General features: G+C 40.6%; 1 protein-coding gene and 1 long non-coding RNA gene across 4 annotated transcripts in view; one reads left to right on the top strand and one right to left on the bottom strand.

Moving 5' to 3' along the window:
* Positions 1 to 536, bottom strand: part of LOC130265580 (uncharacterized) — a 29,251-nt gene extending 28,715 nt beyond the window's left edge. The window contains exon 1 of one of the 2 annotated variants that reach the window (XR_008842630.1): positions 363 to 524. This is a non-coding gene — a long non-coding RNA (uncharacterized LOC130265580). Of the gene's footprint in view, positions 1 to 362 lie in introns of both variants that reach the window. The other variant, XR_008842629.1, reaches the window with a different exon arrangement.
* Positions 537 to 844: 308 nt separating this feature from the next.
* The window catches only part of JMY (junction mediating and regulatory protein, p53 cofactor), a 65,221-nt gene continuing 50,859 nt past the window's right edge, over positions 845 to 15,206 (top strand). Inside the window, exon 1 of one of the 2 annotated variants that reach the window (XM_056514732.1) lies at positions 845 to 1,951. In XM_056514732.1, the coding sequence (XP_056370707.1) occupies positions 1,112 to 1,951 (840 nt within the window). In that variant the 5' untranslated portion in view covers positions 845 to 1,111. The remainder of the gene's footprint in view (positions 1,952 to 15,206) is intronic. The other variant, XM_056514733.1, reaches the window with a different exon arrangement.

A 15,206-nucleotide genomic window follows, 5' to 3' on the forward strand; every position in this document is an offset into this window, starting at 1 on the left:
AGGTCAACACACCATATGGGCCAATGCATATTGTCCACTAATCTTATTTTTGATGCCTTTTATGTTTTGGGTTTCTTTTAGTAAGAAGTATTTTTGTTAATTTGTACATGAAGAGAAATGGGATACCCCAAAGAGCACCAGGAAAAAGCTTCCCTTGAGCTCAGCACCACGGGAGATTGATCATTCCTTTCAGACAACCTCCCTGAAACCCACGTGTTTTGCAACAAAATTGGCAACCTGGGAAAGCACTGCAGACACTGAAAATTCCCAATGTGAGCACAAAGGCCAAGTCTCAGTGCAGTTTCCTTCAGTTATAAAGTACGCAACTGCCTCAATATAGCTATTTCGGAACATGCCCTTACCGCCAGGACTCGTCACAGAAGCTGCGCAGACTAACCAGGAGTGCAGGCTTCATCTGCACGGCGCGCCACCAGGCGCTCCCGAAAACTAATCTTTTAAGTATTTTTCTTAAATCTCCAGTCAGAATTGACACACAAAACAGGCACGGCACTATTCCCGCCCCGCGCCGCCTCCCCCTCACCGCTCCCCGGCGGCCCCTCTCACCGCCCCCTGGCGGCCGCTCCGCACTGCGCAGCGCGGGGGCGCCCGAACGGCCGCGCCGGGGCTCCGAGGGAAGGGGCGGGGCGTCGCGCTGCCACGCCCACCGAGGGAGAGCGAGCGTGGCGGCTCCGCTGCGCTGCCGGGGCGCGAGGCTCCACCCGCCTCCCTCCGCCAATGGGGGGGCGCGTCGCGGGGGGCGGGGCTGCCACAAGCCGCGCGGGGGCGGGGCCGACGCGGAGTTGCCGCAGCGCCGTCGCTTGTAAACAGATCCCGCCCCACGTGACGCGCGCGCGGTGCTTGCGCGGGGGCGCCGCGCATTGTCCGCGTCGGTGACCGGCGGGACCCTCGCGGCGAGCGGAGGGAGGCGATTCCCGTCCGCCCTTCCTCCCTCGTCGCTCCGGTGGGGAAGCAGCGCACCCTCCCCCTCGTACCCCGGCCGCTAAGATGGCTGGTGGTGGGCGGTAAGGCGGTGCGGGGCTGCGGAGCAGCTGACGGGACGGGAGCGCGGAGGGCGGGCGGCGTGTGCCCGTGTGCGGAGTCGCGCAGCGCCATGTCCGCCTTCGCCCTGGAGGAGACGCTGGAGGCCGACTGGGTGGCCGTCAGGCCGCACGCCTTCCAGGAGCGGGAGAAGCACAAGTTCGCCTTTATCGTGGCCTGGAACGAGATCGAAGGCAAGTTCGCCATCACCTGCCACAACCGCACGGCGCAGCGCCAGCGCAGCGGCTCCCGGGAGCTGCGCCGCGGCGGCCCCGAGGTCGGAGCCGTCCCCAAGGCTGGCGGCCCCGCGGTGCGCAGGGACCCGGGGCCGCCCCGGGGCTGCGCCCATCCCCGGGCCGAGGTGCTGCCTAAGAGCCCGCTGCGCGCCAAGGGCAGCCCGGCCCGGAGGCCGCAGCGCGGCCCGGACGCGGCAGGTGCCGCCGAGGAGATCGAAGTGCTGGAGCTGGGGAAGGAGGACGTGGCCGCCGCGCTGTCGCTGCCGCCCTCGCCGCCGCGGGCGAGCGAGTTGGGCGCTGCCGACGCGGAGCCGGCGGGGGAGGAGTGCAGCTGGGCCGGGCTCTTTTCCTTCCAGGACTTGCGGGCCGTGCACCAGCAGCTGTGCTCGGTGAACTCGGAGCTGGAGCCCTACCTGCCTGCCTTCCCCGAGGAGCCCTCGGGCATGTGGACGGTGCTCTTCGGAGCGCCGGAGCTATCCGAGCAGGAGATGGACGCTCTCTGCTACAAGCTGCAAGTTTACTTGGTTCACAGCTTGGATACCTGTGGCTGGAAGATCCTTTCGCAGGTGCTCTTCACCGAGACCGACGACCCCGAAGAGTATTACGAGAGCCTGAGTGAGCTGCGACAGAAGGGGTACGAGGAGGTGCTCCAGAGGGCCCGCAGGCGCATTCAGGAGGTGAGGCTGCTGCGTGGGCCAGATGCCGCCACTTTAGTGTCGCATTTAGTTTAATTTGTGGCATCTTTTTTAGTCGTTCTTGTTCCTTAGTGAGAAAAATGAGGTCTAACCTTTCCAAGGTCTCTAGGGACAGGATTTAAAGAGGTACATATTTCCCTACTCATCTGAGTGTGGCTCAGTGCTTTTTTCTGTGCAATCAAATGTAGATATTGGCGGATTAATATCCGATGGATTTGGCAAGGTCTTGCTCCTATATTTTTTGTTATTTCATTGCCTTGCACCAGGATGTGTTGGGGCCTGAATTTTTTCCTGTTAAATGAGAGCAGCAACATGTGGTGTTTATTTTGAGAATACATTTTAAGCGTTTGAGACCAAAAAAATTCCAGATTCATACAGGCTCCGGGTGCTGAATCTGGTATTTATATAGCGAGATTATGTTTTCCAGTGGAGTTGGAGTAAGCACAACTTCTGTTCAGCTGAGAAGTTCTTAGAGTTGGAATTAAAAAAAAGCAAGCTGTCTGGTCCTAATGAGTATTTGCTGTGTTGCTGTTATTATTATTTGTCAAGACTTGGATGTTTCAGGGCACATCGTGTCTCTATTACACCATATACTGTTGTAGACAGAGCAGTTGAGAATGTCCCTCTAACTAGCTTGTAGCATCAGTGTATGAGAATTTTTACACTTTCTCGATGTTCATGGACTGAGTTGTATGAGGACCCAGATTTCCCCGATATAAAATGAGAATTTTACACTTGTTTTTGTCCTTTGGTGGCCTTGGTCCAGAATGTACCCGGATCTATCAAGGTGTGACTATGAGTCAGGTTACACTGTTCTTTATTTTTGCAAACATCGTCTTAATTCTGTTGTGGATATAGGTCAAGTTTGGCTGTTTCAGCTACCCACGTATATCCTTCCAATATTCTTTTAAAAAACGTATGGTAGTGATTGTTTTTCGCTTGTTGGAGTGTGAGCATATCTTCTTACTCTCTGATGGCATAGTTTTGAGTCTGTAGAATTCAGGCCAAGCTTTTCCTGGGTAACTGGAGTTACAGAGTATGAGAAAATTGTAGTATCAATGATGTAATCATGGTAAGAACATCCAAGTATAGTGTTGCCAGGTAAAAGTTTATTTCCAAACTGTTGTGTTAGGGTATATAATTTGGATTTTTCTTTTTTTTTTTTTTTTTTTTCCCCCATGTCTATTTAAGGGACTGAATTAAATCTTGCTATTTGATATACAATTGTTAATTAGTTTGACAAGACTTAGTGGTGGTTTTAGTCCACAGAATATGAAAACATATCATCTTGCACTTTTTTGACTGCATGAATGCTTGGAAGTGTGTGCTTAGATTAGATTTGGCCTCTAGTTCAGCAGTTTTTAAAATGAGCTGTGCAGGATTAGAGAAATTGCTGTTAAACATGGAATTTGGGAGCTGGATACTTAACTCGAGGGATGTGATGTTTTTGAGGAGATACTAGTTAAAAATTACTGAGCAAGAACTATTTGTTTCTTGGAGAATCTCAATTTCTATTTTGTTAGCAGTACTACTGGCAAAAATAAATTGGTTCTCTAAGCTGCATAATTTTATTCTGTGTTAATGTTCTGAACTTGGTGCAGACAAAATGGCAGAGCCTGTGTATATGTTTAACTACTGCACAACTGCTTTCCTATGATAGCCAGTCTGGTAGTGTACCTAAAGTCTATACAGCTGTACTTCTGTCAGTTGTGTAAGTTGATCCTTCTTTAATTAAAGGTAGTTCATGTTTAAGAAAAGAAACCAATGGAATGACCTGCTCTTTCCCTCTTGGCTCTCAAGTTTCTCTTCTCCTTACCTGTGAGGGGTTTACTTGGTCTACAGGAAATGTCTTTTCTTTAGGCAAATACTGATACTCTTTGTCATTACAACTATAAGCAAATGAAGCAGTGGATGATGGGCGCTGCTTGGTATTTCTGAAGTAAAGGTTTTTGTACTTTAAAGAAAACCTACTGAATCCATGTTTTATGTCACAATTTACTTTTCCATCTGTGCTGGAACTCTGTCAGCTGATAGCAGCCATATGGATCCAAGCTATTTTAAACAATTTTGTCTCTTATAAGAATTTTTTGGGAAAAGAGGAAGTTCTTGAGAAACATTCTCAATCACTCATTCTCATTGAGAACCAGAATGTTGTCAGGGAGAAAATGTGAAGGGTCTTCATTAATGTAAAATTGTGCCACTCCCAAGACCTTGACTTAGCATCTTAAAATGTGCCTCAGTGATTTATAGTTATTTAATATATCTCTTCTGTTTCCCAGGACAAATTCCTCTGTGCAGTTAGACTATTACTTGTGAAATACTTGCAAGCTCTCTTGATTTGTATTCTTAAAGTGAGCAACCAAACCTCATGTTCATTGTCCCCTGCTTGGGCATTCTTTGCTTCCCATAAATTACACGCAAGTCAGTTTATTTTCATGGCAGTTTGCTTTTTGTAAGAGTAATTTTTGTCTCAGTCCAAATTTTAGGCCTTTAATAAATGATAAGAATGTTGCAAGTAGAAACAGATTCAAGATGAGTAAGTAAAAGAGTTGTAGAGAAACTGTGTGAAGTGGGTTTCATTTCTTCTGCCTGATTTGCAGTTTTGAAATTGCCTTTTTTTTTTTTCAAAGAAAACTATTGATTTTGAAATGGTTGTCAAAACTTGTTCATTAAGTTTATACCTGTTGACAGAATCTTCTGGTACTCAGATAAAAGACAAAACGATGTTATTTCGACAGAGTATACCATTGAATCCTTATTTGGGGTTCCAGTTTCCTGACTAGTATTTCCAAAATCCTGAACTTTGTGTCAAGAAGACAGAAAATGTTTGCCTTTGTACTCTGTACTGCCAGTTTCCTGTTTATGATCTTCCTACATACAGAAGAGTTTTTCTAGGCTAAGTGTAGATGTTTGTAAATTTCTGTTTAGTAATATCAGTAATGGTGCTGTATCTCTTTGTCCGTTCTGTATTTCAAAAGGCTGAAGGTAGTCATGTTTTCCTGAATAAAAAATGGTGTTAGTGTAAACTGTGATCAAGAGGGATGGGTAGCTTAGTCGTGCCTCAGACACATTTCATTGTGTGCTCTTGGATAATGAGTTGAGAGTTTGAGAAGCCTATCTATATTGTTCCTTGTCTACTTCAGCATCTTTGTGTTATCAGCTCCTGGGAATGTTCCTTTTCCATACAGCTCTTAGACTGGAATTTGGTCTACAGTCCTGGTAGACTGAAATTTGGTGGATGATAGTCTATAGGATCTTGAGGGCCAGGTGTAAAACTAGTCAAAAGCTTGCTTTGGTTTTCTTTTTCTTTATAAAATTTATTAATTCCAGTGTTTGCAGGTAGACAAAGACCATTTTGTATCCCTACTCTGTGTGTCTTTAATTTTTTTTATGTGAAAGTTCAAACACTTTTAAGTACCTGATTAAATTCTGAAGTAATTCTGGAAACATCTTATCTTTAGTGTCTGACTTTAGACTACCTTGGAAGTGAGGACCTACTACTATTTTTACTCCCCATCTCCTGTATAGTGATGTATTTGCTAAGCATGAGACTAGTCCTGCTTGGCTTAATTTTCTTTTGATTCGAAGAACTAGAAGGGCTAAGGAAAAATAAATCTATTTTGTTACAGTAACAATCTGTATTAGAAGAGAATGTAGTCTTTTTTATGGAAAGCTGTATGGTCACTTTATTTCCTTCATAGTCAGATTTTTTTTTTCTAAATTATTTTTGCATGTTTAATAGGAAAATGGTTTGTTTGAATGAATGAATGAAATGTGCTTGTCAAGTTAGAGGAAGTGGTAAGGAATTGGTTCATTTATATGTCATAGAATTTAACATTTGTTACTTTCCAACATATATTTCTTAAATATTGTCACTCGTTTCTGTTTATATCAAAAAGGGTAACTAATATCCAATAATGTTTTGTTTTTTATTTTATTTCATTGTTTTTGGCCATATGCATTCAGTTCTAAAATAAATGTTTATGTGGTAGGTAGTGGGGCCCTGTAACAAAAGTGGAAGTTTTCCAAAAGTGAGGTGACTGGTTGCTGTTCACTGATCTGCATCTAGGCACAATAAGATTTAAAGAGTGTTTCAGCAGCAGACTCAAAAATAATGGAAAAGTAAATATAAAACATTACAAAAAAGTATTCAGTGTTCCAGTAACATGGAAAAAATGTTAGCAGCAGTAGTGTTTCCCTCAAAACCAATGTAACATCTTTCTATGCAAGAAGAGAGAATAACTGAATGAACGTCAGTAGTTAGGTTTAGAAGACATGTAAGGTGTTACAGAGGGAACAGAACACTGGTTTGGGTTTGATGTTGGGAGCACAGAAGATTAAAATAAGATACTCTGGGTTGTTTTTTTTCCTAGTGACATGAGGAGAACAGAGTTAAGACTACTGCTGAGTGTTTGGGAAGTCCAAGCTACTTTTGTTGGAATGCTTTTTTTGGTACTTATTGTTTGTAGAGTTAACACTTGTTTCCAGTAACACTGGGTTATAAATCCTTTGTAAATAAGCTGTTTAAGTGCTGAACTAGTTCTGTAAGTTAGTACTAAACAAAATAAAATATATCAGCACCTGTAGGGCATGCTCTGTAGAACAGGCAGGTAACCTCCAAGCTCTTTGGTGACACCTACATGGTATTAATACTCTGACTAGTATGGGACTACTGCTAGAGCAAGTTGGCAGTGAGTACTGCGGCTGTTCCCAAAAGTCAGAGTGCTTAAAACAATGTACATTTGTTCAAAACATGGGCAATTTATATGTGCACAAAGGAAAGGGCATTGACTTGAAAAATTAGATCTTTCTTGACAGAATTTAAATCTTAGATGAAATGTAAGAGTACATTCTGTAGAATATAGCAGTATTTGTTAGTAAGGACTTAATTTCGAGAAACTGAATATACCAGTTTACAAGTCTCATAACTAATTTTCTTATACAAATACCTGGAAGAGAAAAAAAAAAAAAAAAAAAAAGAAATAAAATACAGCGTATGGTCTTTTTAACTGCCTAAAGTGGGATTGGAGAACCATTTGTCTGTTACTTGGGAAGTATACTGATGCTGAGATAATTTCATTTGATATTCTGCTTGTTTCCATAGATGTAGAGATAAATTTTCCTCTGTTTTTTGTTTAAAATTATTGGTACCTCTTTGCAGCATTTTCATATGACAGAATATTTTGAGGTGCAAACAACCTATGTAATTAATATATGTTCTACAATCCATTGCAGTTAGGATTTACAGCTTCCTTAAATTCTTAGCTTTTAGTGATGATACTGGGTTGTACTTTCTTTGTGCTTATCTTTGTCTTGTGTATTTTTTCTCATTTTTTTTCCATTGTTATTTTCTTTCATTTCAATTAATTGTCCTCCCTTCAAGTAAATGTTGTTTAAAACTACTTTCTTAAGCCTCTCCTTTCCTAGCTGGCAGGGTATTATTACCCAGGCACTCTGATAGTTTAATCTTTATACATTTCTGTAACATGAAGACAGTGTTTACTAATAGTCAGGGAGGATAGTGTGCTTTACATATGTAAATACTGCTATCACAAAGCTAAAGAAGGCATTGAGAAGCAGAGATTTTTGGAAATTACTAAATTTTTTGGTTTTAAGGATGTGCTTTTAACATTTCTTTTTAAATATTATTAGAAACATAGCGTTGCAGTGCAGCACGATATTGCTGTTACTGGAGAGAATGTCAGCTGAAGTTAGGGCTCAGTCCAGCTAAGGATATATCTGCCAAACTTTATTTTTGCAAGAAGCGGAAACCTACTCATCAGAAAGATGATAGAGAGAGAAGGATGATAGGACAGGAGGAGAGGGAGAATGCTAGTCTAAGGCTACAGAGCATCAGTGAGTTAGTCAATATGTATATGTGTCTGTTTTGATGAGAAGACAGCTTCCGTGGCACGCCAGCCTTTGGACATGATCATCTGGGGCCACTGACTGTAGACGTAAATGGAACATGGCTTATATATCGGCATGTCTCCACTCACCAGTTACACAAATTTTGGCATATAAAGCTTTCAGTTCAAAACCTTTCAGTGGTAAGACCCTACCTCAGGGTTTCCTTTCTATCCTTTTCTGTGGTATTTTTGTAGGAATATCGAACGTATGTCTGTGAGTTGTTTTGATGACTAATGGCAAACATTACCCATTCAGACAAATTTGAACACTTGGTGGACCTTTTTTGTTAAGGATTTGCTTTTGGAAAGGTGTTACAAAACACGTACAGTCATTCAGCAAACTTCAAAATTTTGTTTTAAAGGAACTTGAGTACTTCTGATTTCTTAAGTGCATAAGCAACTCAGATTTTTCACTGTCTGCTGTTACAATACTTTCCTAAATGTATTTGTAGGCAAGTGGTTCTGACCTTCTTTTGGAAAAATGCTGTGATATTAGTGTGAGGGAAGTGGAGAAGTTTGGGTTTTTTTCTCTAAAAAATGTTATTTAAATGATCAATTAGCATTTGTTTGTGAAGACTTGCAGACAATTTAGCGGGTCGTCTAAAATTAATAGTAGCACAACTTTTCACATTACAGTATTGCATCAGGACTTGTTTGAGCTACTCTAGGGAAAGAGTGTTGTGAAAGATTTTCAATAACTTAGAATCATAGATTGTTATGTTAGCTGGAATCTTACTGTGTTTTCTAGTTGAACCCTATGCTTAAAATAGAACAAGTTTTGATTAGGGCTTTCTTTTTTTTTAAAGGAAACCTGAACTTTAAAAAACACTGTGTTTTATATCTGTTGAAAGGAAATTTTAAAAATGAGGAAGTAAAAGAAGAAATTAAAAAGATATGAATGTATTAATTAGTTGTGAAACTTGTGAGGGGGAGAATCTACAGATTAGTAGATTTGTAATTTTTCTACAGTTTAAATAGCCCTGTGGCTAGAGCCCAAATTCTTCAGCCTTCAGTAATGTGTTACTTGTTCATGATCGTCAGGTGTCCAAAGTTTAAATTGCATCATTTTGTCACTTCAGAGTTGTATAATTCAGGAAAAAAAAATCATATATCGGAGGAGGTTAAAAAATCCCAAACTACTTGATTACTTGCAGTATTGGAGGTGTTCTGGAGGAGTTCAATAAATAGGTAAATGGTGTGTATAATTTCAAATGTGTTTTATCATACTGCTTTGTCACACATGGATTTTATTTCCCTTTAACATTTAAACTGAGTATCCTTTCTCCTTCATTTCTCCCTAAGAACAGGAATAAAAGCAACTCAAACAATTAGTACCACTGAATACAAGTCTCTGTTCCCCTGGTGCTAATATAAATTGTTTTTGCCTGAAATACTGTTCTGTTATGAAAGTGATTTAATAGCTTATAGTTTACTGTATTTGCTGTTAAAGAAGGAGGAAAAATGTGCATGACACAGTATCTAAGGCTTTTCTTGCTATCTTAATTAGCCTTTTGTTTTTAATAGTGGACTGTAAATATGTTCTGGGCTGGTTTTTTTTTTGGACATATTCAACTTTTAAATAAAATCCCCATTATTTGGGCTTGGAAATTTTAGAAATTGCAATTAGGGGTGCAAAATGCTGTTTCCTTAAGCCTGCCTTTCCATGATTGCACCATTGTATAAGGTGCTGTAGAAGCTAAACTCTACCAGCATTGAAAGAATACACAGGGCCATTTGAGTTACTTCTCATCTGTCACCTGGGCTTAAAGATGGTTCATTAGCTGTGTTGTTGAAGGGAGCTGAAGAACTGGATCATCAGCTTGCTAGAGCTGACAGGGGGATGCTATCACTTTTATCTTCCCTCCATCAGCTTTGTGTTCCTTTCTGTTCTGCTTCTTTGTCCTTGCAGTATGCTGATTCGACTCAGTAAACCTCAGTAGATTACTCCAAGGGAGACCACAAAGTAGTTTTTTGCCAGACTCTAGTTAGTTTGTTGAAGGATCTGAGAAATACTAAAGCCAGTGAAGTGGAGAAGAGAGCACCTGAGAGCAGAAGGAACATGGAACTGGAGTAAACTGGAAAGAAGAGAGGCAAGAGGGGATGGGAAGTGGAGTCTTCTTTTGATAGGAGCAAGCTATTTAAAAATTAAATTCACTCACACAAGTACTTAGAATCTAGTATTGTCATAATGCTTTACTGGCTTTGAATTAGATTTTTAAAAGTCTAATAGTAGACTTTTCAGACATCTGAGAATTATTTGCTACCATGCTAAATGCACTGTAAAACTGCTAAGAGTACTAATTCAGTGCTGCTGATCTAATTCCCCTGAGTTGACTTCTCAGTGAAATTGATTGTACCTCTTTAATTTCTTCTTTCCATCAAGTGTTCTTTGCTTTTTCATAAAAGAACATTTGCTCTCTACAGAAGGTGGGCATTTGGCTAGGCCTGGGTCCTAATATGACAAACTTTATGTGAAAGATTTTAAGACTAGCACTGTATTCTGCTAACTAAATGTATTTGTTCTATGCAAATATTTGTTTGTTTAGATAGTTGTCAGTTTTGATGCTCTTGAGTATATCTTCCTGACTAACAGCATAGTTCAGAAGGAGAGAAGAAGACAATCTGTGGACCAAAAGTTAAACTATTTTATGGGACAGCGTGAACACTTATATAATGCATGTTCTCAGTCTTTTGACCTCCAGAAAAAAAAAAAATACTTGGAACTCATTAGGATAGGTGTAAAGTAAGTTCTTTGCCAAGCCTTTGCCAGTTCTTTGCCAAGCCTTCAGGTGTTGCCTAGAGGTCTTTTTGTTCAGAGTTACCATGTTCCAACCAACCAGTGATTCATTAGTGACTTTACCTTTTAATTATTTTTCCCCTTTCCAAAGGAAAGGAGTCCCAAAATGCCATAATAACTCTGAAATACAGATCTAAACAGATCTATTTCATTCATTAAATTACATTACAATGTAAATACCTATTTCTGTGTCACTAACAGGAAAAGGGAAAACTTGTTCTATGAGTGCTCTCATGCAGTTCGCTCTTGTTTGCCATGATTTCTGTAGCTCGTCTGTGGCTATCCTACTCTAAGTAATACACTAAATTCTGACTAATACCTTGTATTTACAGACACTCATTTGACATGACAGTCTGACTAAGGAGTGGCATAGCCACATCACACAGTAAGGTAAGGTGACCAGACAGGTACCAGCTTAAAAAAAGCCCCACATGTTTGTGTTACATGTTTCTCTTGTTTACAGGGAAAGAGATGCATAGTTTTTAGTTGTTGACATCTCCTTGAGCGAGCTAACTAGCTTTATGCCTGAGCCTTGTGATTTTCTGACAAGTTATATATGTACATGCGGTTCTGCTGAGATTTCTATTTAGAATTTTGTGTGGGAGGAGAGAAGTTGCATTGTTCAGTAATGATGTATACATGGAAGTAATGTTTTGGCTCACTTGGCTGCATTAAAATTCTACTTCAGTTTTTCTTAATCAGTTGAGTTATTTTCTTTTTCTGTGGAGTTATAGGTAGTATGTTGAAATGAGGAGCATTTTGGTAGGCAGTGTAAAAGAGCTAGACAAAGGTAGTTGTTACTGTCCAGGAGCTGTTAACCTTAGTATAAGTGAGGATCAGTGATAGGAGTGAAAAGAAGCCAAGCAATCTGTGCTGGTCATACACTCCTGGGGTGTGTTCCTGCAGTGGGTAGATATTGTACACAGATGCCCACAGAGCCGCTCTGTGACTCCCCTCCTCACCTGGATAGGGTGAGAAAATGGTGGGGATCATGGGTCGAGATAAGGACAGACATCATTCACCACTTACTGTCATTGGCAAAACAGAATTAACTTGAGGAAATTAATTTAATCAATTGCCAATAAATCAAGAGTTTGCTACTGAAAAATAAAACCAAATCATAAACCATCTTCATACCAGCCCTCCCTTCATATTTTGCTTAACTTCCCTACTGATTTCTCTACCTCCTCTCCCTGAATGGCGTAGGAGGACAGGGAAGGGGGATTGTGGTCAGTTCATCGTGTGTTTTCTTTACCACTCCTTCCTCTTCATGTTTTTCCCTTGCTGTAACATGGGGACTCACCCACAGGAGACAGACCTCCATAGACTTCTGGCAATATAAGTCCATCTTACTGGGTTCAGTCCTTGGGAAGCAGTGCTCCAGTGTCTGTCTTCCATGAGATCATAGGTCCTGTCAGAAGCCTTCTCCAGCGTGGGTTCCCTTGTTCATGGGGCTGAAGGTTGCCAGGAGCCTGCTCCAGCATGGGTTCTCTATGAAATGGCATTTTACGTCAGGGTCCGTCCATCTGCTCCAGTGTGGGGTCTTCCACAGGCTGCAAGGATATCTTTACACTGGTGCTTGGAGAACCTCCCACAGCTTCTTCACTGACCTTAGTGTGCGCAGAGTTGTTGCTCTCACCTTTCTTGCTCCCTTCTTGGGCTGTAGTTGTTCTGCCAGCACTCTTTCCCCATCTTAAGTGCATTATCCCAGAGGTGCTATTGTGGTTACTGATGGATTTGGCCTTGGCCAGATCCTGATCTGGCTTTAGGTGTGTTGGACATGGGGGACACTTCTGGCATCTTCTCACAGATGCTGCTACTGTAGTCCCCTGGTACAAAAGCCTTTCCACCTACCTGGAACATCTCTGCACACATGGTACTGAGGTCCCAGGCTCACTGTGTGCAGGTAAAGGACTGTTTTAAGTAGTGTTTAAAGGGGAATAATGTGGTTCATTTTGTATTAGCAGCTCTTCAGAGGCCTAGATGACACATCCTACAGAAGTGTATTTACTTTTTTGTGTTTTAAACACCTTGTGTTTTGCTTTCCAGTGTTTTTGATGGGTTTTCTTTTGTTTGCTGTTTGTTTTTTGAAATACATGTGAACTTTGAACTTGTTTTTTATGTGTGTTTTATCTGTGCTTTTGGTTTAATTAATTGAATTAGCTCAGCTCTTCTTTAAACAGCCATTTTAGAAACTATAATCTTGGCACTGCATCAGCATACACTTTAATTCCCTGTCTGCAGAAGCCTCTTTGAAAAAACTGGACACTTCTTGTGCACTCAGTAGGTGGTCAATTGCCGTGTTGTTTCCAAACAAGTTAGTATGGAATTCACTTGTTTTTATCTTTTTTAAATCTTAAGAGTTTAGACAGATGTAGTGCTGGATCCAGCGCTTCCCATGCTAGTCAGTATTATCTTATTTATTTATGACATCCTCCCTCTCTATCTATTTTGTCTTCTCTTAGATGATTTCTGCTCTAGCAGTAAAATGTACTGTAGATGTGTGTGGGAGAGTCAGGCTTTGGCCTGTTACTGCTACAGTAATGCAACTGATCTTTTTTTTTACTACAAAGGTAAGGATTATTGATGACATTGCAATCATATGAACAGCTGGATATCCTGGCAAGTCTTAATCTCTTAACTATAATGGGTGACATTTAAGTACAAGACCACATGTTTGTAAGAGTGAGAAAAGTATTTTGCCTGTAGTGAAGATTTCATATAATTGAGACTTCTGCTTATTGTCAGGACATGTGGGAGTGTATTTGCTTTAAACAGTGATTTCTTTTGTTTGTTTAAGGAGAAACAGTTCTAAGCATGTTCTGATGCAAAAAAAGCCTTCTAAGTTCAGTTGCTAAAATTTTGTACATAGATTTTATGTACTCTCTGGCTTTGTTTCTTTATAACTCTGAAGCTCATTGCAGACTATTGCCAGTGCATCATCAGGAGGGTTGAGAATTTTACCCTTAGGACTGTTGTTCTCAGGACAAAGGATCTATCTGCCATACTGTTCTTCTGTCTGACAAGAGCTATCCATAGTTTTACCTGTGAAACTGAATATGCCTCAGTAACTGAATATGTTTCAATTTGAATCTTAAGAACTCTTCTTGGAAATTGCAGGTAATACTGTCAGGCTTCTAACAATCTAAATTCATAGGAAAATAGGGTGTTCTGTAGTTATAGAAGAAATATGAAGGAGCTTAAGAAGATACTGAAAAAATAACTTGATGGCTAATTTTATCTTAAAAATGGTTGTGCCATATCCCAATGTTTTTATAAAATACACCAAAAAAAATAAGGAAGGAAAGTTTTGGTAGTGTTAGCAAAGGAAATGTAAGACTTGACTCTTCTGTGATTTAATCAAGCTTTGGATTATGCACCCAGCGGAGGTCAACCTGCATATAATTATACTGTCTGCTGTAAAGCTTTTAAAGTTTTTTGAACAAAATAAAAAAAATACAGAAGACAGAAATAATCTTTGTTATATAGTTCAAATATATGTCCTGTTAATTTTTTTTTAAAAGTGTTTCCTGCTGGTTGGAGTGTATCTGCATAATAGCTGCCTAAAATATATGGATTCATTTAGTTGTGAACAATGTAACATCTGTGAAACATGATTCTTAAAATAAATGCAGCATTCAATGAGTATAGAGCTAATCAGGCCTGTACAGGATGTTACTCTACTCTCCTCCACCCACATCTTTGAATAATGTAATTTAAAAATTGTGAAAGTCAAAAATTGATACTGAAACTTTTGAAGTAAATGAACAGTAATACTGAATATCTGTGCTGAGAACTAGTCTTCACTGGGGCATAAAACATGCCACAAAAATTGTTCATATATTTTCTGCTAACACGTTGAACAGTGCCTGGTTTAATGTTCTCAGTTGGTCTAGACACTTGGCTAGGTACTCATTTAGGTACTGCTTGTGTGAAAATGGGAGCATACCAGAGTCAAACTACCAGTGAGTCTATGGAGGGTGTGGTTTCCTTTATGGCGTTAATTCTGTGCTATCCCAGCATCCCAGGTATCTGGTAGTCTGAATACTATCTGGATGGCAGCCAGCTTAAAAAATGCTTCAGCTAACTTCAATCTGGGACAGGAAAGCTCCATCAGACTGTTATAATGGGAGGTGCTCTGTGCAGCCAGTTTTGCACCATCTGTTTCCTGTGTCACTGCCCCTTCCAGATTGGTGGCAATAAAGCACCTGGACTCTTCATCACACATCCATCTAGAAGTAGAATCAAAGCTATTGGTTTTCTGCTCATACTGCACTGCATAGTTGAAGCCTTGGTGATTGGTATGCACTCCAGTTCCAAAATGTGAGAGTGAATAATTCTGCATTCCTTTAAACCATTTATATAGAATTATTTAGGTCAGAGAAGACCTTTAAGATCACTGGGTCCAACTATTAATGTAGCACTGCCAAACCCACCACTAAAACATGCTTCTAAGTGCTACATCTGCCCATCTTTTTAATACTCCCAGGGCTGATGACTGAGCCACTTCATCACTGCACAGCCTTTTCTC

The sequence above is a fragment of the Oenanthe melanoleuca genome, chromosome Z (assembly GCF_029582105.1).
Source record: "Oenanthe melanoleuca isolate GR-GAL-2019-014 chromosome Z, OMel1.0, whole genome shotgun sequence".
NCBI lineage: Eukaryota > Metazoa > Chordata > Aves > Passeriformes > Muscicapidae > Oenanthe > Oenanthe melanoleuca.